The sequence below is a fragment of the Parasteatoda tepidariorum genome, chromosome 1 (genome assembly GCF_982258835.1).
Source record: "Parasteatoda tepidariorum strain Cologne lab strain chromosome 1, Ptep-v5.0, whole genome shotgun sequence".
Classification (NCBI taxonomy): domain Eukaryota; kingdom Metazoa; phylum Arthropoda; class Arachnida; order Araneae; family Theridiidae; genus Parasteatoda; species Parasteatoda tepidariorum.
The window spans coordinates 24,716,822-24,738,807 of NC_141755.1; the positions used below are offsets into that span (position 1 = coordinate 24,716,822).

Genomic DNA, 21,986 nt, shown 5'->3' on the forward strand with positions numbered 1-21,986 from the left:
AAAAATGACAAAACTCATATTCTTTAAACACCAGTTTATGATTGCGCAGAAAAACGTTCAACGATAAGAAATCTGAATAAACGCTCCTCATATGGTCCAGAAATTCCAAACCATTGCTCCCGAATTATTATGTTTGCACAAGAAATACTTTTTTTGTTTGTTTATTATCTTAAAAATATAAGTCTAAAATAGAGGAGTGTAATTTATTAAATTTCATTCATTGCTAAGATTTGGAATAATTGAAATATGACACATAAATGTGAAAACGGGCTGTACTGCAATATGGTTCAGATATTCGTGAACTTGCGAATATTATTAGAATTTTAAAAGCATTTACTAACTGATGACTAAATATATTTACTAAAGTGATTAATACAAGGATTTAGAAAAGTATATCAATATTAACAAATTATTTGCATAAAAATTCGAGACAATATTTTTTTCATCATTTATTTTACAGAAAACAAATCTTAAATAGAGGCATACAATTTATCAAATTCTTACACTAAAATTATGATGAATTAATGTATGAAGAAAAAATGTGACACGCAGACTGTTATTTAATATGACTCAGATATCCCTGCACTTAGGAATATTATTAGAATTTTAAAAACAGAATTACGATGTATGCAATACCTGCTTAGTTAAAGGATTAATAAAATTACTTTATTAATCCTTTAGTCCAGTTAAAGGATTAGGGATTAATAAAATTACTTTAACATTAACAATTTGGCTAAAAATTCCATTCCAATAATTCTAAATTATTATATTATCCCAAGAACTATTTCTTTGTTTATCTTATTGAAAACAAAAATTTAGAATCAAGTCAAGTAATTTATTAAATTTCGATGCAAAAATTAGGATGGATTAAAGTAATATACATAAATGTAACATATAATCTGTTTTTAATATTACTGAAACTCCCTTAACTTACGAACTTTACTATGATTTTAAAATCAAAAACAATTAGGATGGATTAAAGTATTATACATAAATGTAACATATAATCTGTTTTTAATATTACTGAAACTCCCTTAACTTACGAACTTTACTATGATTTTAAAATCAAAAACAATTAGGATGGTTTAAAGTATTATACATAAATGTAACTTATAATCTGTTTTTAATATTACTCAAACTCCCCTAACTTACGAACATTACTATGATTTTAAAATCAAAATTGTTTTATATTTTCTACCTGAATAAGTAAATGCAAGCTATAACTAAATGCAAGCTATTTTAAATCCATATTATATAGTTATATCTGAATGTGACTCAGTTTGCTGTTTTAAATATTATCCCTGAACTTACGAACATTATTAGGATTTTAAAAGACAAATTGCGATATATTTACTGCATTATTAATACAAAAATGGCTCACAAATGAGTCGTTGTTAAATACAAGCTATTTTAAATTCATCCTATCCAGTTGTATCTCAATGTGACTCAGATTATTGCTTTAAATGTTATCCCCGAACATACGAGCATAATTATAATTTTTAAAAATAGAATTGTGATATATTTACTACCTGATTAATGCAATGATATCCAAAAGTCTATTAATATTGACAAATGTTTTGTTTAGAATTTCTAGGCCAAAGTTCCCAAATTATGGCTTTTTTTTTCAAGAAATAAATTGTTTAGTTCTTTTTTTAAACACGAATTTAGAATAGAAGCATGTAATTTAATGTAATTTCAATTCATAAATTTGTATGCAATAAAGTATGGTACATAATTATAACCCCTGCGCATGCCTAAATGTGATCCAGGGAACAGTTTCAAATATTACCCTTGTACTTACCAAAGTATTAACTGGATCGTAAAAAAAGGAACTGTGATATATTTACCTCATAATAAAAAAGGATACATAAAAATACATTAATATTAATAGAATAATTAGTTTAAACATTCCCTGCGTCAACGTTCCTAAATTATTATATTTTCACGCGAAATACATTGTCTATTTTTTTTGTATTTTTTTTGTATTTTACTGAAATTCATTAAAATTATTAGAATGGATTAGCATAAAAAGTTGCACATAAATGTGACTCACGGTTCGTGCTTAGATATAGAATAATGTACAATTTTATAAATTATTTGTCGTTTCATCGTTTCATTCCATCGCTTTACATCGCTTCATTCTAGTTTACTTCATCAAGAATTCATCCATCTTATTCCAAATAAGAAGTCTAATTTTGATTTAAACTTAGTATTGTAGTAACTGCCGAAATTGCTCAATATCTTAAAGTCTGTAATTTATAAAGGTTACATTAAGTTAAATATTAAACTTTTTAATTATAAACATTTTTGTTCGTTCATATTGTGTGTTTGTGAACTTGATATTTCAGAAAAATAAGCAAATGGTTGTTAAAAATTGTTAAAAATGGAAGTGAAATTGTATTTTTTTAAGTCATTTATTTTCTAAGGTTTGAAATATCTCTTAAGTCGGTCCTTATCCGCCTTTTCAAATTATCTTAATTAAATATGTTAATACAGAATATCCAATGCGAATAAATTAAAAATGAGAACGTCTAAATAACTTTTGATCTCGTGATCGGATTTTTATGAACTAAGATGCAATCTCATTGGTATCGGCGAATCACCATAAATATGCTACTTAATTTGTACAAACGATATTTTAATTAACAAAATCAGACATAAAAACAAACTTTATTAACATATTTATTTTGATGGAAATAAATAAGTATAATTAAGTCTGCGCTTTGCAATACAGCGACCCAACCATTATAACGACCGATCTATAAAATACTGTTTGATATTTCATTGATTCAATGCTATTTTAGTACCCATTGTAACGTGTAATCTGCAACATTCATTTCAATATTACGACCGAAATTGACTTTTTTTCATGAAAATGACTTTGGAAACAACGTCAAAACAAAAGAACTTCTGCTTACAATGAATCAATTGTAAGTAAAACTTACGGAAAAATGATTTAAAACACAAATTATTTTAATGTTTTAGCGCATGAAACATGATACATCTCAAGTTTCAATTGAAGGAACGAAGATACATGACTTTCTAAATTCTATTATTTGGTGGCTATCGGCGTAGCCTTTGGTTTGTTTAAACATTTTGTGAAATATAAGTAATTAATTTATATTATTGGCAATAAAAAGTGATTATTGATAATAGTTTTGTCAAAAATAAGCCTGTATTCATACCAGCTAACTTTTGCTCTGTACAAGCATCATTTTCCCCAAATGGCAGTAAAGTGAGTTTATATTTAGGAAAAACTCGAACACAACATTTCATGATTATCGTTTATTAATATGCATGTATAATTTATTTCAATAAAGTGGGGATCAAAATTATTCTTAATTAAATTTTTAAATACAAGTTTGAAATAAAAAATTATACACTTTGCTATCTCTTTAAATATAATAATGAAATATTCTTAAAAAACAGGAAGAATTAACAGCTATGCAGTATAAGTAGATATTTGAGATAATTTTCTTCACAATATAGAGACCACACGGTACAACGTTTATTTTTGTTTAGACTGTATGAGTCGTTATATTCAGCAACAATTGTTATTATTTTTTAAAAAAATCGAGTAACACGGGAAGATCTAATGTGAAATGCTATGCTTTTCTCATACGGTGATTCTGACTGACTAATCTTAATTTTTCTATAAGAAATTTTTTTTTAAAAACCGAAGTTAAATTTAATTCTAAGGTCGTAATCAAGATATGGGCAGGACATGGACAACCATACCCGGGTCCCGGATTTTAGGGGGACGAGTTAAAATTCCTTACAAGAGAAATGCTTTTTAATTTCTTTTATTGCTTATGCTTTCTTTTATTTATATTTATTTTATATTTATAAATGCGTACAATGTTTCATATATTCAGTAAAACTTTTCAGATTTTGTACAGATTAAAAAAAACACAAACATTTACTTTTTGTTAAAATGTGATAAAAAAAATGGAAATTATTATTTTAGAATGTTAATGAAATTTGATATTGCAAGAAAAGGAAAACCAATAGTCATTTTTTGAATAATCTTCATGAAAAAACTTACAAAGTATGAAAATTAGACTTTTGCTTTTTGAGAAATGGGCCCCTCAACGAGTTTTCTCCTGGAGCCTGTTAATTTCGTATCCAGTCTTGTTTATTACGGCTAACATTCCCGAACAAATCGAAACCAGATAGCATCAAAAAGGATGACCCTTTCCCATCAGCAAGAACGTGATGAAAAGCCGTGACCATTCAAACTGAAATTAGAGACCCTCAAACTGACCACCGCACTAACTCAATCTCTTCTTCCCACACAAATCTCCAGCATTGCCTCATCGAAGAAATCCTCATCACTCAATCCATCTCAAGAAAAACCCTAGATGACCCGAAAGCACTTTCATTCGATATTTTCACTTTCTTTCCAAGGCTGAGAAAAAGATAAATGTGACCTCGGCATTATTAATTTTCAATTCATATTTTGGACAGGGGTGACACCCCTTTAAGCCCCAAAAGTGGCTACATTTTGTAACATCTCATCCGAGTGCCGCCTCCCCAACGGACAAGGGCAGTGCACGGTCAACAGAATCAAAGGTTCTGTCCTCAATCCCTAAAGAAATCAGAACGGTTTGACTGGTTTATGTTTCATTGGCTAGTCGACGCCCATCAAACCATTAAAAGTAAAAACTTCTTTTTTAAAATGATTATTAAAATTATCTGTTTTATTTATGCGTTTTTTTTATTAGCTTAACCATATGTACGCCCTCGTGTGTGGTATAAATATGTGTGCGGACAGAAGGAGAATTCATATTCATTCGACACATTGGAATAATTTCTCCTTACCTCCAAAGGAACTAAAATAAGCCAACATGAAAGTGGTAAGTAGTCAATAAGTTCATACCTTTGAAGTTTAGCTTGTTTTTACACTATAAAAGCTACCTTCTTTTCTATGAGATTTTTTAAGTTAATTATTGACAGATTTTTAAGTTCTTATTGTAAAAATGTACAAAAAGAAAGAGCATCCGAAATCCAAAAAAAAAAAAATTTAACATTTTTATAAATATGCTTGTATTAAAAATATTAAAAACACTAAATTTAAAATATTTACATTCCCATTCTCTATAGGAATTGTGAAGCTATTTATAGGCATATTTTTAATTTCTAACAACTAAATTTATTAACAACAACAAAAAAATGAAAATATTTCAAATAAACTCAGATTGTTTAAAAAATATTTAACGTTTTTTTCTCTCGATAAGGTTTTTGAAGAACTTGTAGGCAAGTTTTGCTGTAAGCAAAGTTTAATATTGACAACAAAAAAAAGGTGATATCTCAAAAGAAAAAAAAAGTGTTTCAATAAGTTGATTGGCATAAAATAGGTAGCATTAAATATAAAATATTTACTTTTTTTCTCTGTAATATTTTAATGCTTTTTCTAGATAGACATTTAAGTTATAACAGCAAAATTTAATGTTAACAAAAAAATTAATAAATGACAAGGGGAAAAAACGAAGTTTAAAATTCCTAAAGTAATTTTAAATGTTTCAATAAGCAGGATTGTACTAAAAGTAGTTAAAACATCAAATTTCTATAAAAATTAACAAAATGCTGTCAAATACTGTTTAATATTTAATACGAAAAAATTGAATTCATCTAATAATTAGAAACATTCTTTATTTGTAAGACTTGAAAGCATAAAAACCGTATATTTGGTTTTTTGTTTTACGATGGAATTTGAAATTGTCCTACTATTTACTTTTAATTCTCCTTTATAAGTAAACTGCTTAAAGTAATTTATAAACTGCAGAAAACTAGTTTTTACTTTGTTTCTCATATTTAAAAGATGAAAACTATAATATGTATAAAAACATTTAATAATAATCAAAATACCAAATACAATTATGTCCTAAATATCGATGTACTGCAATGAATTTTTTGAGAAGTGTTTTGATTCTGTAAGCAGAAGTATTTTTTACCTAATTGTTTCGTTCAAAATGTATTACACAGTTAGAAATGAAAATGTTAATCCCTTCATTACAATTGTGATTACGCTTATAGTATCAAACTCATAATTTTATCTACCCTTTATTTTATATAAAAGTCAATATTCATCGTAATTAGTATTTTTCCACTTGTATAAATATTTAGATTAAAACAATTAATTGATAAATTAGTATTAACAGTTCTTTATTTGAATAATTCAGTTGTATTTTAAGTACTGAACATTTTACTCTTACGTTTCCTTCAATTTAAAATAATAATAATATTTAACAATTTTTTTAAGAGAATTTATAAAATATCAGTGATTAAAGATACAAAACAAATGAATTATTTATTATGTATAAGTATACGTAATATATTTTTATAAATACATATATTTTTTTATTTATATGGATAAATTTTTCTTATTTTTATGAATACGCATTTTTTTATTTTGTTTGAATGCATAGTTTATTTAATTTTGATATAAGTGCATCTGTAGTAATCTTATTTGTAAATAAAAAATTTTAAATTCTCTCTTCTAATTTGTTCAAAATGTATAAGAATGTATAAGTAAGAATTTATAAGTGCATGAATGTATAAGAATATATAAATTTTAAAAAAAATTCCCAACCAGGGTGCAAATGACTAATTTCAAAACTGATTCGATGGTCTCAACACTAAAACATTCAATTTGATCTAACTAGTTAAAATAAAGCATACAATTTTCATATAAACGAGAGAAATTAATTTTAATACTAAATAATACTTGATACAAGAAAAAAACTTGAAATAAATAAAACCCTAATTATTTTTAAATTCAATATTTGTGAATTATAAAGTTTTAAAATATCCTAAATAATCTATTTTGCTTCTATGGTCAAAGGGTTTTAAATTATGAAGTAACATAAATACAAAAAATAAATCAAACTGATTTAACAGAACGGAATTTATAAGAATTATTTTGATTTTGCAGCTGATCCTTGCAGTAACCCTCTTCGCAGTGGCCTTCGCTGACGACATGGAGGTCGCAGAATCTTACCCAGTCGCCACTTACCACCAAGGACCATCACATGCCGCTTCCTCTGCCGGACACGCATACGGAGCCCATGGACAACACAGCGCCGGATATGGAGCACATGGAGCATCACACTATGGTGACCACGGAAGATACGCCGATGCCGCACACGCTGCTCATGGACACCACAATGCTGGCGCATACGCTTCTCATGATGCTCAAGGAGCTCAAGCTGCTCACTATGGCAAATACAGAAACGTTGGAGCTTACGCCTCAGACAAGGTACATTTCTTTCAACTCGTTGAGCTCTAAAACACAATCGTTAACGTTTGAAATTTTTTAAAAAAATATGTATAGGATAAATTCATTTATCCTCTGTGACGGCTTGAAAACCACCCAGCTTTATCAGTTTGTCTGGGAAGTAAGGGCGGATTGTACGCAATGTTGACCACCTCACAATAATCATGCCGTTAGTCACATAAATGTGGAATCTTAAACTCCATGAACTCACCCGGCCCCAAACTGGCTGTAGTAGGAAGGCTTTTTTATTGAATTCTATCTTTTTTTTTTTCTTTTTAATTACAGTGCTTAACGCGGATATTGCACTGTTCTGAATATGGATCAACAAACGATTTTAAACCAAATACTTTTTCTTTAATTTTATAGCTAAAGTTTTCATAAATTAACTTCAACTTAGTTAGATATATTTATTTGAAAAAGAGCTAAATCGTTTGTTTTTTTTTCTGAGTATTTTTAAACCAATTTCAAATTCCAGTAAACATTAAAATCATTACAAAATATCATGATTTTTTTCATAATCAAATTGTTACAGATCCTGATCATGTCTATTTCTAAAATGCTTATGGCCGTCTCAAATTTCTCTCATTTTTTTTGTTTCACTGATAATTTTAAATAATAATAATAATTAAAAAAAAGAATTGTAACATAAAAAAAAATTTCATTAGAATCTCTAAAATATGTCACATAAAAACTAAGCTTCAAATATTTTAAAAAAGATCAAAATTACAAACAAGACATGTTTTTCTCACTGAGCATTTATTTTCTTAAACCGCTTTTGATTCTTTGTTTTGAAAAAGATATTTACGTATAAACATAGATGAGGCTATAAAATCTGTATTATTTTTAATGGTGCACCAAGGATTCTTAAAGTTAAAATAAATCCGTAAAATTCTGGTATTTGCACATATACCCTATCTGAAGCGTTTGATACAAAAACGGAGCCCGCAAAGTTTTATGACTACGCACTTTAAATTTGTTTATAGTATCTGCATCTGCAATTAAAGCAGAACATAACAAAAAAATGTTTCCGGGAGTCATTAAGAAAAGTTATAAGCTTACGAAAAACAAAAAAATTTTAAGGATAATTAACTAATAAAACCCCATTTCAGGGTACCGGATATGAAAAGGCATACGCTTACGACAAGCAAGCTGGACACCATGGAGTCGTTGCTGACCACGGTGCACACCAAGCTAGCTATGGAACCCATGGCAGACAAGCACACCACAATGTTGGAGCCCACGGTAGCGCTGGACATGCCCGTTATGGTGCCCATGACAGATATGGTGCTCAAGCTCATGGAGTTCAAGCTCATGATAGCTCTGCTTATGGCCGATACGGAAGTGCCCACGCTCAAATGGTTCACGCTGCTCCAGCAGTCCACCACACTTATGCCGCCCCAGCTCCAGTAGCTCATCACGGATACGCTCCAGCTCCAGTAGCTCATCACGGATACGCTCCAGCTCCAGTAGCTCATCACGGATACGCTCCAGCACCTGTAGCTCATCACGGATACGCTCCAGCTCCAGTACACGCCAGATACTAAATATAAGGTATGAAATTCATGGTTGGAATTTAAAACTCATTTCTAAAACTAAATTCATTTAAATCGAATGTTCAATTTTTATCAATTCATTACTTTTAATATGGTTGACAAACGATAAATTTTAAATTATTTAATTTGCATTAGATATGTTTTTAAGAAGTATAATATTAAGTTATTCATAATTTTATTAAAAGATTTCTCCGAAATAATACAAATTTATATTTTTGTATCAACTAAAAAATCATCAAAAATATTGAATGGGAGTCATTAGAAAGAAATAAAAAAATTTTAAAACTTTTGTACCTCATGATAATAAAAGATCTAGTTCTCTGACAACGAAATTATACTTTACCATAACCATACTAGCAAAAGTATTATTGCCATGATATAAATTTTATTTCCAGTGCAATAATATGCATAGACTAATTTTTAACAGCTGTATGGTACAACTTGACACTTAAATATAAGTTGCAACAAGATATAGTTGTTCGACATGCATATGTATATTTTATCAGCGTTCCTGTAGCTCATGGATACCATCCTGTAAACGCGTAATTATAAATTCACCTTAGACTCCATATTAATATTATAATTTTTTGTTTAATAATGTAAGATATAAAGCAAAAATAAGATTTTATTTTCTTTTGAAATTAAATAGAGTTTATGGAATTAGTACAGGATGTCCTAAAAGTAGCCGACGATTTAAAATATCAAAGAAAAATGGGAGAAGATAGAATTGTGCGGTTTACTGCATTCTACCTAGAAAGAGATTTATTTGCTATCACTAAGTTTCAAAATTAGTCACTAAGTAAGAAAAACAAATGATGCTGCTGGCTAGAAAAACGATTTAAATATGTTTTTTACTGAATGAAACGATATATGTTAATTTCATATACGTTGTTGTAGCAAATAGTGATTAATTCGAAAACTTTGTTTAATATTTTTTATCGGTTAACAACGCCACCTGCTGACGAATTTGTAATTAATTTTGAATCTTTGTAGGGATAAGGTTTTGGTTTCCTATCAACCACAAACTTCTATCGTCATTCGTTTTGGTTTCAGTAATTCTTCGAACCGTCAGTCATTTTGGGGGCGCTCGGTAGATTATTAAATATTATACACATGAAACAATCATGCAATGCTTTTTAAAATTTGGAATTTGCATAAAATTAGTGACATAAAAATTTTTTTACCAAATATTTTACTTTAATCGATATTTTTTACCCTGATTTACAGGAATTGGTGACAAACTGAAGAATTGAAATGTGGGGACGTCTCGGTGTTCATTCTTCGTCTTAGAAGATTGCACAATTGACGATGACCGCATTGTTATTAAGGATGCATCAAATAATCCATCTCAGAATATTTGAAAACTCCACTAATTTATTATGTGTGTAATTTCTGTTGAATCATTAAATTTGATCTAAAAAAATTAGCTTGAGTGTGTAGTCTATCACTTAGTACATCGTTTTTCGTAGCATTTGTTTATCTTAAATTTCATTTAAAAAAAATAATAATAACAGTTTCAATTACAACCAATTATTGTTTCGTATTTTATTTTTAATTTGCTATACTGCATGAATCTAAGCGTTCTTTTTTTTAAACATAATAAATTTTCTGACAAAATTAGATTAACGTAACTGTAAATGAATTTATTAAAATTCATATAGCATTTCAAAACATGCACCCCCAAAAAAAAAATTAAGACACATCTTTATGATTACCCATAACATAATGCATTTATTTATACCATAACATGCACCCATAACATATAGTTTTACAATTGAAGAGGTTTGGGCAATATAATGATAATCCACACTATCAAATACTCCAGAAAAGTGTTTTCAATTTGAACCTCTCTATCTATACTTGCTCTTATCAAGAGGAAACTATGGAAACTTTTAAAATATCTATCTGGAAACAATAACAGTTTTAAGTAACAGCTAGTGTAAATATTTCCCCTATGAAAAATGTATAACTAGAAACTTTACACCTTCGAAATTGTATTAAAAAACTGCAGTAAAAATTTCAATATTCAGATTTTAACTTTTATTAATAAATAAAATTTGCGCAAAACACCAGCAACAGCATTATTTAGACAGCATTAACATAATATAAACAGCATTATTTAGAGCAGTGCTCCCCAACTTTTTAATTTCCGTGGACAATTTAAATATGTCTCAAAAACAAAATGCAACTACAATCGGCTCAGGTGATAGAGCGTTCGCATTCCAATTACATGAGCCGGGTTCGAATCCCAACGATGGCTGGTCGATACGAATTCCGCATCCGGCTCACACCGACCAAAGTGCTGACATAAAATATCATCAGCGGTAGACGGGTCATCGGTTAGAGTCTCCTTGCCGTCAGGCTAACCATGGAAGGTTTTTATGGTTTTCCTCTCCATGTAACAAGAATGCGAATTAGTTCCATCTAGAAGTCCTCCACGAAGACAAATTTCTCCCAATATTTGATACAGGAGTTCCCTTGTCTTCTGGATAGGGTTCAAAATTACAAAACAACGGAGTTGAACATTAGTAGTCGCAAACCCATAAAATTGGGTCGGCTGTTCAACGATGGTTATAAAATAAAATAAAATTATGTGGCGGCTCAGATGATAGAGTGTTTGTCTTCCAATGAGGTGAACCAGGTTCGAATCCCAGTGATAGTTGGTCGATGCGTACTCCGCACCCGGCTTGCACCGACCACATTGCTGACGTAAAATATCCTCATTGGTAGACGGATCATGGATTAGAGTCCCCTTGCCGCCATGTTAGCCGTGGAAGGTTTTCCTCTCCATCTAAAGCAAATGCGGATTAGTTCCAACAAAAAGTCCTCCATGTAGGCAAATTTCTCCCAATACTTGCTCCAGGAATTCTCTTGTCTTCTGGATTGTGTTAAAAATTACAAGGCTACAGAGTTGAAAATTAGTAGTAAACCCAAAATTGGGTCGGCTGTTCAACGATGGTTAAAAAATAAAATTACATCTCTCGGCTCCGAGTTATCCTCTCGTCAATAGAAAGTCACATAAAACAAAGAGAAATACACCACAGTAATTACAATGAAAATAATTTAATGTTTCTTTGGTGCCCTGGTACCATTTGATTTACGGACCGGTCCGTACCTCGGGAGTTGAGAACCACTAATTTAGAACTTTCTTTTAAAAAGTACAAAAATTTAGAAAATTGCAAGAAGCTTTTTAAATTTTCGAGATATTTAAAGTGGACTTTTTTCATTATTTACTAAATGCGATTCACTACACAATTATGAAAAAGATCTTTTAAATATTATCTGTGCATGCGCAATGAACTGTTCCAATTACTCATATGTTATGCAATTTTTCAACGAATTTTTTTCAAACGTTTAAATAATAATTTGGTATTTGATTTAAAATTGCTCCATAAATTTTGTTTGATTTTTTTTATTATTTCTAAAGTTATAGCAAAATAACATAAAACAAAAAGATTAGTTTTTTATGAAAATTTCCATATCTCCATAAATATTTAAGCCAAATTTACAAAATTTTATGTAATTATTTTAAATAACAATTTAAGAAATTGATACAAGTTAAAAACCTTTTGTTATATTTCCTGTCATAAAGTGTTTTAAAAAAAGTCCCTCTATCATTGTTATAAGGTAGTACCCAGCAAAAACAAATCTGTAGGTCCAGCTCCACAAAACTGCTGTTTGCCACCAGCTAAAGCGACGGGTCTGTGCCGGCAAAAGTCACTTTCAACTGTACTAAAGTGAATGGCTGGCCTTCTGTCGAGCCAACAATACCGGCCTAACGATGGCCGGTAGTACCTAACCCAGCAGTTACTGTCTAAAACGCGCTGGGTGAGTGATTGCCCGACACTTTCCAGTAGAGGGTAATCAATGAATCAACAATTGAGGGCCAGCAATTTATATACACCCAGCAGCATCCCTTTAGTTTATAGAGGTTTACGAGAGGTCATTGACCTAGTTACAGGAGTAATTAAAACCCACAAACCTAATTTTTATTTAATTCAATTAGCTAAATAAATATCTAGCTATCTAATACATTTCTGAATAAATTATTAATATATGAACTAAGAAAATATTTCTAGGTTAATTTTTTCATTTAAATTGTTTCATGCAAAGAATATTTTTTACACAATTCAACCCCTTAGTCCTAAAGATTTGCTGTGCACAATCTATGCTTCCACTTATCAATACATTTTTAAACTAGGTAAACATATGTAATAATCTTTTCTTTACAGTGATATTCTACTTAAAAGCAGAATAATAAAACTGCTGTCCAGAATTATGAAAATTCTGTATCTCACAAGTAATTTTTCAAGTTTTAACTTGAAGTCAATATATATGTCTATAATAGCTTGTAGTCAGTATATATATGTTTTAAAATAAAAGCTGTGTTCTTAAGGAATCTAGTGATACTATTGTACCCTATACAAAAATAAATACAACCTACAGCCGATAATATTAAGAGGCTGTCCAGAGATGATCATTTAGTGCGATACTGATTATGAATTCATGTTTTACTGATTATATTTAGTCTTGCAGCAAATTTAACAAAAAATAGGTGTATTGGACAAAAATGTACTAATGTAGCCAGTCATGTAATGAATTGAATGTACCCTGAAATTAGTTAAATGAATAATCAACATTGTCTCTTGCAAACATTTTATTATACAAAGACATATAAATACAAAGACATAACCTTAATCAATACAAATATTACACAAATTTCAATTTAATTTTAAAAATAATAAAAACAACAGAGGAATCATATCTTTGTCTACATAGAATCACTTGGAATAGCACAGAAGAGTTCTCCTGAAAGAGAGGATAATAAAATAAAAATTATGCAAATCGTATATTTTAAAAACATATAAGTATTTTTGTGAAAATGAGCTTTTAAAACTAAAATTTCTATCGAAAAGTTTTTGCTTTTATCATTTCATTGATAAATTTTGACTCATCACATTAGTCTTCAAATTAGTAACACCATGCAAAACATACACCTGTCTTATAATTTAGAAAGATTTTGAACATAAAATTCCTTTCTGAATGAAATTATTGAATATTGACTCACGAACCCATTAAGATTGACAACTAGTACATGAAAATCTAACTGTTAAATGAAAAGTTATTCAGGGTGTTTAATTTTGTGCTCACCTTTTCTCAGAAAATATTTAATTTTAAAAAACATGCAGTTTTTTCTTCATTAATTTTATGGTGCTCAATTTTATTGCATTTAATATTTAAAACAATTATGATATTCTAATGTAAATTATTGTTTCAGGGAAAGGTATAGAAGAAAAATTACTTTTAAATATATTTATATATTACTTACATGCACGAATGTATCAATAGTATTTCTTTTTCGCTTTACTTTTATGATTAAATTTTTAATTGTATACCCTTGACAAAAAAAATTTCAAAATTTACAACATTTTTCATATTAAAATAGGCATCAAAACAATAATATGTATTGAATTGAAACCAGAATTGAAACCATATGAAAAAAGGTTGCTCAAAATTTGCTAGTTAAAAAGGCAGATAATTTTACAATTCTGTAATAACTTTATAAATCAATAAATTCTTAAATTACTTTAATGGTGATGCTTTGTGAAATTAATGTTTTCCTCATATAAAAAACACAAGAACTAGATAAGAATAACGACAGATTTGACCAATGTCACGATTTCCGTAATGTCTTTATATAACTGGTATAGATGTAAGACAAAAAATGAAAAGTTTACATAAATATTAATAACATTGTTTACATCTCTGATGAAATTTCTTTTCTTCAAATTTTTTTATTAATTTAGTTCCTTCTTTTAACAAAAAATATTTGTTAAATACTCCATTACTATGCCTAGGAATAAAAAAGGGAAAGGTGCTTCCTAAAAAAAAAAGGGTACACCGAGTTTTTAAAGGGCTTTTAATTAACACCGTAAATAGTTAACAAAATGTGTACTATTATGTAACAGCTGAATTCGATTCTTAACGACTGTAAAATTACCATCCTATACCTACTATTTTACATGTATATTTCAAAAAGTAGTTCTCACCCATTATCAAAATGAGAAAAATTTGTAGCTTACAAAGAAAAAAAACATGCTAATAGAAAATCATTGTGCAATAGAAAACATTGTGCAATAGAAAAAAATATTGTTAAACTTGAAGGCTTTTTCCATAATTTAAACTATTAACTAATAAACGATTAACTAAAAATAAATATTGAAAGGTACATATTTTTAAAAAAAATATTCATTTCAAATTTTTTTAAAAAATCTTTTAATAAACTTATTGATACTAAAAAAATCTTTTAAAAATTTAACCAGTTGAGAATTAACAAAGTAAATATTTGTAATGGTATCTGAATCAAACTTATTAACACGAATAATTTTAAAAGTGTGTAATCATCATTTACACATTAAATTTTTTAAAAGGAATATTATCAGACAGTGTCGTCAAAGGGCAGTGAGGACGGTTGGCCCTTCTCGAGGAGGTACACTGCATTTTTATTTGATACAGAAAAATTAGTTGTCATTTTCTGTAGATTAGAATAGCAGGAGTTGCACATTAACCACTTTCAACATATACTTTTCGAATTCTAGCAAATAAACTCTGTAATAGGATACACACATTATGGGCCACAAATAAAAAGAAACAAAACTTATTTAAATCTAATGAATAATTCAGAGAAAAATTAGACTGAAAACATTTAAACCTGTTTGATTGCCCAAAGACAGGAGCGTTACAATGGGCGTTTCCTTATTATAGACTTTTTTCCCTTTTTTTTTTAAATTGCAGGCATTGGGGGGTTGTCCCATTGGCCACAGGAATGCCAGAACTACTACTTTCTTCTCGTTACCCAGTGGGCACCTGTGGTGAAGCAGGGTCGCCCACGTCACACAACCACAACCCGTTTATAGGGCGGAAAGTTAAAAAAGAATCTTTAAAAACTTCAACATTTCAATATGCAATTAAACTGGTTCTGATGTTTTTCATCTCGTTTAACTCATAAAATCGTAAGATTTCTATAATCTTTTTGCTTCTGTCGCACTTAAATGTTAGTTTAGAGATTCCTAATGTGTTTACATTTTAAACTTCTGTTTCAAGAAAACTTTTTTGTTTTTAAAAAGGTAGGTGTATATATTTTTGCCAAATAAAAATATTTTGTACTATTGAAGAATAGATAAATAAGTGAAATGTAGGTGTTATTAACATTATTTCTTAATTACCATAAATTAAATTTACTTACACATTTTATTAAGAATTTTTTAACTTTTACGGAGCATTTTATTTGCTTGGACTAAAAAATTGTTCTTATCGCAAAATTTTTTTCTACCAAATAATGTCCTAGAAGGCATTCAATATTGTACAGGTTAGTTTCAAGATGCTTCAAATCAGTACTTTGTCGTTACTTTTTTTTTTCTCTTTAACCTACACGTTTTTAAGCTATGTTAACAAGGTAGGTTTTTAAATATGATTGTGTTTTCACAATCAAAATCTTACTGTACTTAATAAAATTTTTAAAAAAATATTTTATATACATCAATAAAATTTATAAATATAACACTTTTTTTCATTGAATAGGGAAGTGAACGATTAAAATGAAAATTAATAACCATTATTAAAATATAAAACTACATACAGTGACCAATCACTTCTGCGCCACCTCTTTTATGTGCCTTTTGCATATATACAAAGGTTTTCAAAGGCCCTTGATCATTATATAGGAAAATAATAATAATTATAATTCTTTATGCATCATTCAGAAAATACATATTTCAATTCAGCACACAATTTTTTTTTAAAAGTCTAAAATTTTGATTTTATTTTTTGTTTAAATAGAAAAAAATAATCCCATTTTTTAGAAAAAGTTTTCAGTTTAAAGCAAATAAACAATCTTCGTTACAGATAAAAGGAAATAAGTTACTGGATCTAGTAATACAGTTCAATTTTCTTCCCTATGGGATTTTTTTCACCTTTATTGTTTCTAGGAAGACATTTTTTTATATGAATTTGAATAAGGTGTCTTATCTATCACACCACCCACATTGAAACCACCATATATACCACCCATATGCTTTCAAAATTTATCTAGCAGTGTCTTTCCCACCACCAATTAAAATGTTAGTTTTTGGTCAAGGAATGTAAAGCTATAGCGATTACTATTACTCAGTTTACGCAAAAACAGAGATGACAAAAACATTACTCGAAATCATTAAAAACAATTAGAAGGTTTAGCCGCTATTCACGACTATTTGTAGTTTTATTCAGCTATTGAAACTTTTCTATCTAGCTTTTCTTATTTGTATGAACTTACTGTTTTTAAAATCTTATGGACTTTTTCTCTTGGTCCCAAAGACTGAAGCATAATGAGAATTCACTGTATTTTATAAATGAATTCGCTTAATACATTAAAATGTCCCTAATCCTTCTTTAAAATCATAATTCAAATAATAATAATTAAAATAATACTTCTCAAAATAATAAATTATTTATGCACATCAAAGATTCTGCAGATGATAAAAGTAATAAAACTTACAGAAATTCATGGTGGACTGGCACAGGTTTACCAACATTTGAAGAGCTAAAAGGGAAAAAAAAGGGTCTTATTTTTATGTAAATATTAACTTGAGATATACAGTAAAAAATTTTTTCAGTAAACTTTTAGCAGAAATTTAAAAAACATTATACAACGGACACCCAGAAAGATTAAGTAAAAATTAGAATAATATTTTTTAGAAATTTGAATGAGAAAAATAACTTGCAGGCTACGAAATTTTATTAACAGAATCGTCATCAATAAAACAACAAAATTTTCTAAGTTCGCCTCTAGGATCACAAAATATAAGGTCAGCGTTTAAAATCTTCCAAAGAGTTAATTGAAATTTATTTTTTTATTTCCACTTAAAGATTCTCCACAAAAAATTATTGTAAATTTAGCTTTCGCTGAATCTGAAGCTTTTCTTATGTGCATGAACTTACTGTTTTTAAAATCTTATACACTTTTTCTCTTGGTCCCAAAAACTGATGCATAAGGGAGAATTCACTGCACTTTATAAATAAATTTGCTTTATACATTAAAATGTCCCTAATTCTTCTTTAAAATCATAATTCAAGTAATAATAATTAAAATACTACTTCTCAAAGTACCTAATATTAAATTAATTATGTACATCCAAGATTCTGCATATGATAAAAGTTAAAAAACTTACTGAAATTCATGGTGGACTGGCACAGGTTGAAAAGCTAAAAGGAAAAAAAAGGTCATATTTTTATGTAAATATTACCTTGTATACAGTAAAAATATTTTACGGTAAACTCTTAGCAGAAATTTAAAAAGTATTACCCAATGGACACCCAGAAAGATTAAATAAAAATTAAAATATTTTTTAGAAATTAGAATGAGAAAAATAACTTGTAGGCCAGGAAATTTAGAATGAGAAAAATAACTTTTCGACCAGGAAATTTTATTAACAGAATTGTCAACAATAAAAAAAAACACAAAATATAAGGTTAGCATTGAAAATCTTCCTAAGAGTTAATTGAAATTTATTTTTTTATTCCCACTAATAGATTCTCGGCAAAAAATTATTGTAAATTTAGCTTTTGCTGAATCTGAAGCTTTTCTTATTTGCATGAACTTACTGTTTTTTAAATCTTATACGCTTTTTCTCTTGGTCCCAAAGACTGGTGCATAAGTGAGAATTCACTGTACTTTATAAATGAATTCGCTTAATACATTAAAATGCCCTTAATCCTTCTTTAAAATCATAATTCAAATAATAATAATTAAAATATTACTTCTCAAAATAATATTAAATTATTTATGCACAAAGATTCTGCAGATGATGAAAAAAAAAAATAAGTTAATTGATAAATCATTTTAACTATTAATAAATTTAAAAATTTGTATCAGGGGAATTGGTTGGTAATAGTTGCTTTTCTCAATTTAATTTATGTAAAATAGAACAGTTTCACATAAAAGTCATTTTTGAAATTTAATTTATTTTGAAAAAAACTTTTCAAATTGATTATAATCAAATTTTTGTCGTTTCCATATGGTTCGCCCCCTAGTACAATTATTTAAAATATGTGCGTTTAAACCCTCACTTTGCTGTGGTCAGACTGACAGGCAAACAACAACTATTTTGCTCAAGCCAAAACAGATTATGAAAATAAAATACGAAAATTATCAATAAAAAAAAGCAGCTAGATTTTTTCGTTAAGCCGTGTTTCAAACTACTCGTAAATTTACGTTTAAATTAGTGTTCAATGGAATCTAATATTAAAGCATATTGTGTCTAATAAACTATTATTAATAATTATATTAGTCTAGCACTTCCATACAAAGCTCAATATAAGGATTTGATATTTAGTTTAAGAAAAAAAAAAAATTCCTTTAAGTGATAAGATGTAAGTTGTCAATGGAATAAGAGTTGAATTTGGAGCACTTCAGCTACTTGGAAAGTGAAGTTGATGAGAACAGAGACACAGTACTTCACTCAGTTGGAAAATAGTAGAAATTTCAATTACAAGTTACCATTGTTACAAACATGAAAGCGAGATAATTCAATAAATAATAAATACATTAAGTAATAAAACTTACAGAAATTCATGGAGGACTGGCACAGGTTTTCTAACATTTAAAGAGGTAAAAGAAAAAAAAAGGTCTTACTTTCATGTGAATATTAACTTGAGATATACAGTAAAAAAAATTTCGCTTAACTTTCAGCAAAAATTTAAAAAGCATTACACAACGGGCACTCAAAACGTTTGAATGAAAATTAGAATAATATTTTTCAGAAATTAGAATGAGAAAAATAACTTGTAGGTCAGGAAATTTTCTTAACAGAATTGTCAACAATAAAACAACAAAATTTTCTAAGTTCGGCTCTAGGATCACAAAATATAAGGTTAGCATTGAAAATCTTTCAAGGAGTTAATTGAAAAACTTTTATTTCCACTGAAAGATTCTCTGCAAAAAATTATTATAAATTTAGCTTTCAGTGATTTGGAAGCAGTTATAACTTGTTTTCTCAATAGAATACAAGTTAAATTTGAAGCACCTCGGCTACTTCGAAAGTGGTCAAACATCCTTTTAAGAAGTTGTACTTGTAAATAAAATGGTATTATATTCTGTCTATAGCGGTCAGGAAATGATTGTAATTTAAATTGTCAACAAGTACAGAGCTCCTGTAGATTTTAGTACTCTAACTAGTCGAAAAGTAGAAATTTTGATCGCATGTTACCAATACGAGTGCGAGTTCATTAAATTAATAATAAACACAGCAAGAAATAAGAAAACCTATAGAAATTCATGGAGAGCGTTAACAGGTTTTCTAACATTTTTAAAACTAATAGAAAAAGAGTTGTTTGTTATTTTTATTGAGTATGAATTTTGTTTTCATATTGTATTGAACTTTTATATATTTTTGTAATCCCTATAAAAATTGGGCATTATTTTATATGAATATTAACTTGAAATTCACAATAAAAACATTATTCACTTAACTCTTAACAAAAATTATGAAGTAACTTAACATTGATTTCAAAATATAAAAGAATTTTGTAATATTTTTTTTTTGTATAAGTGGGGTTAGCCAATATACAATTAAGTATGAGCAACTGCGTGCTAAAAAACTTTCCATAATCTATATTTTTTTTAGGTTGTTTAAGAATTCACAGCACGATTCTTCGCAATTATTTATATTAACATGTACAAATAAATTTTTCATCTTAATTTAAACTATTTAGTATAAATTATTAAACCTTTACCTATTTTTACACTTGAATTTAGCTCAAAAATTTCATTAAAATGAAATACATATAACAGAAACAATTTTTAATATTACTAACAGCAATTAGTTAACTAAAATCTAAATATTATTTAACATAAAGAAATAAGTTTTAATGAAAATTCTTGATTATTATACAAACCTATTTTCATAATATACTTAGATAAACCTGATTTATATCATATGCTACAACATATTATGAATTGCACTTAAAGAGTCATCATACAACAGAATTTATATTTGTTTTTGGCGTGCTACTGCTCGATTGTCGCTAAAAATTTGGCGGCGATCTTGGTGTTGATAAAACATTTGTCTGTACATTTTCATTGAATTAAATTTAATATTTTTTATTATTCTATCTTAGAAAGGTGTTAATTATGATGTATTAATTGAATAAAGATGATTGCCAATCTAAAACATAGCGCCAAAACAGCACTTCAAACGCGGTTCTTTGTAAACCGAAATCTGCACGTCGTAAACATATTTGAACAATAGTAAATCAAAAATGATTAAAATAATAACTTCAATGTAATAGAAAAAAATAAAACCTTACCTTTTTTGAAAATTATAAGAATCCAACGTGCTTCTTTTTCTAAACAATAAATTCACAGTTACAGTTACTCGCTCGACCGCTTCACTGGCGGCAGCAGACAACTTTAACTTGGTGGCCCATTGGGTAGATTCAGACTGACGGGATGCGGCTGCTTGTAATGTACAGGCCCAACACTTCCTACAATGTTGGCAAAAGTTCATAGGGTGGCCCAGCAATCAACCCAGCTGACAGTAATTTGCACCTTCACTTTTCAATCAGTACCGTCAGTAATTTCGAAGATGGCCAGAACTTATATTTTTGCTGGGTATATATTCGATTAAAACATTCAATTTTTGATATCACAAAGCTTTTTGTTCCTTCACTGAATTCATTACGTTTTCGCTTCACTGTATTATGATTGAACATTTTAAAAGATGTATATATACGTTATCTAAAATGAATTAATTTATTAAAATATTTGAAATATTGCAATATTTGAAAAAATTTAAAATAAAAACAAAAAACAAGAATATCAAAATGCAAGATAGCTAACATACAAACTTTTATTTGCATCATTTAATATTATAAAAATAATTATCAAAACATATCGAAAATTGAAAAACATTTTTATTACATCTGAATATACAATTTTAAAATGGACGGATAACATAGTTAAAAGAAAACTATAACACCAGGATGAACATACACTGAAAAATTTCATTAAATATAACAAATAAGAGAATTTAATTGAAATATTAATTGCAGAAACATTCTTGAAAATTTTAAAACAGACATTAAAACGTCTAAAAAATCAACAAATGTTTAACAAAAAA

General features: G+C 28.3%; 1 protein-coding gene and 1 long non-coding RNA gene across 5 annotated transcripts; one reads left to right on the forward strand and one right to left on the reverse strand.

The window, feature by feature from the left end:
* Positions 1-4,714: 4,714 nt before the first annotated feature.
* Positions 4,715-10,255, forward strand: LOC107437874 (uncharacterized). Its single transcript, XM_016050004.4, has 4 exons — positions 4,715-4,856; positions 6,935-7,258; positions 8,386-8,827; positions 10,057-10,255. Exons 1-3 carry the CDS (start codon positions 4,848-4,850, stop codon positions 8,818-8,820), a joined length of 768 nt encoding a protein of 255 aa, XP_015905490.3. The 5' UTR covers positions 4,715-4,847; the 3' UTR covers positions 8,821-8,827; positions 10,057-10,255.
* A 3,213-nt stretch (positions 10,256-13,468) lies between these two features.
* LOC147816337 (uncharacterized) lies at positions 13,469-21,606 on the reverse strand. Of its 4 annotated transcripts, XR_015432849.1 has the most exons (5): positions 21,175-21,606; positions 19,433-19,462; positions 18,039-18,072; positions 17,366-17,410; positions 13,469-13,638 (listed from the first exon to the last, which is right to left on the reverse strand). It is a non-coding gene; the product is annotated as an uncharacterized LOC147816337 (long non-coding RNA). The 4 variants fall into 4 exon arrangements; XR_015432846.1 differs by having other exon boundaries at positions 17,366-18,072; positions 21,175-21,604; XR_015432853.1 differs by lacking the exon at positions 19,433-19,462 and having other exon boundaries at positions 21,175-21,588.
* Between the last annotated feature and the right edge of the window lie 380 nt (positions 21,607-21,986).

Coding starts and splice junctions, on each gene's coding strand:
- LOC107437874 (XM_016050004.4), top strand. Junction 7,259..8,385: donor GAGCTTACGCCTCAGACAAG/GTACATTTCTTT, acceptor ACCCCATTTCAG/GGTACCGGATATGAAAAGGC.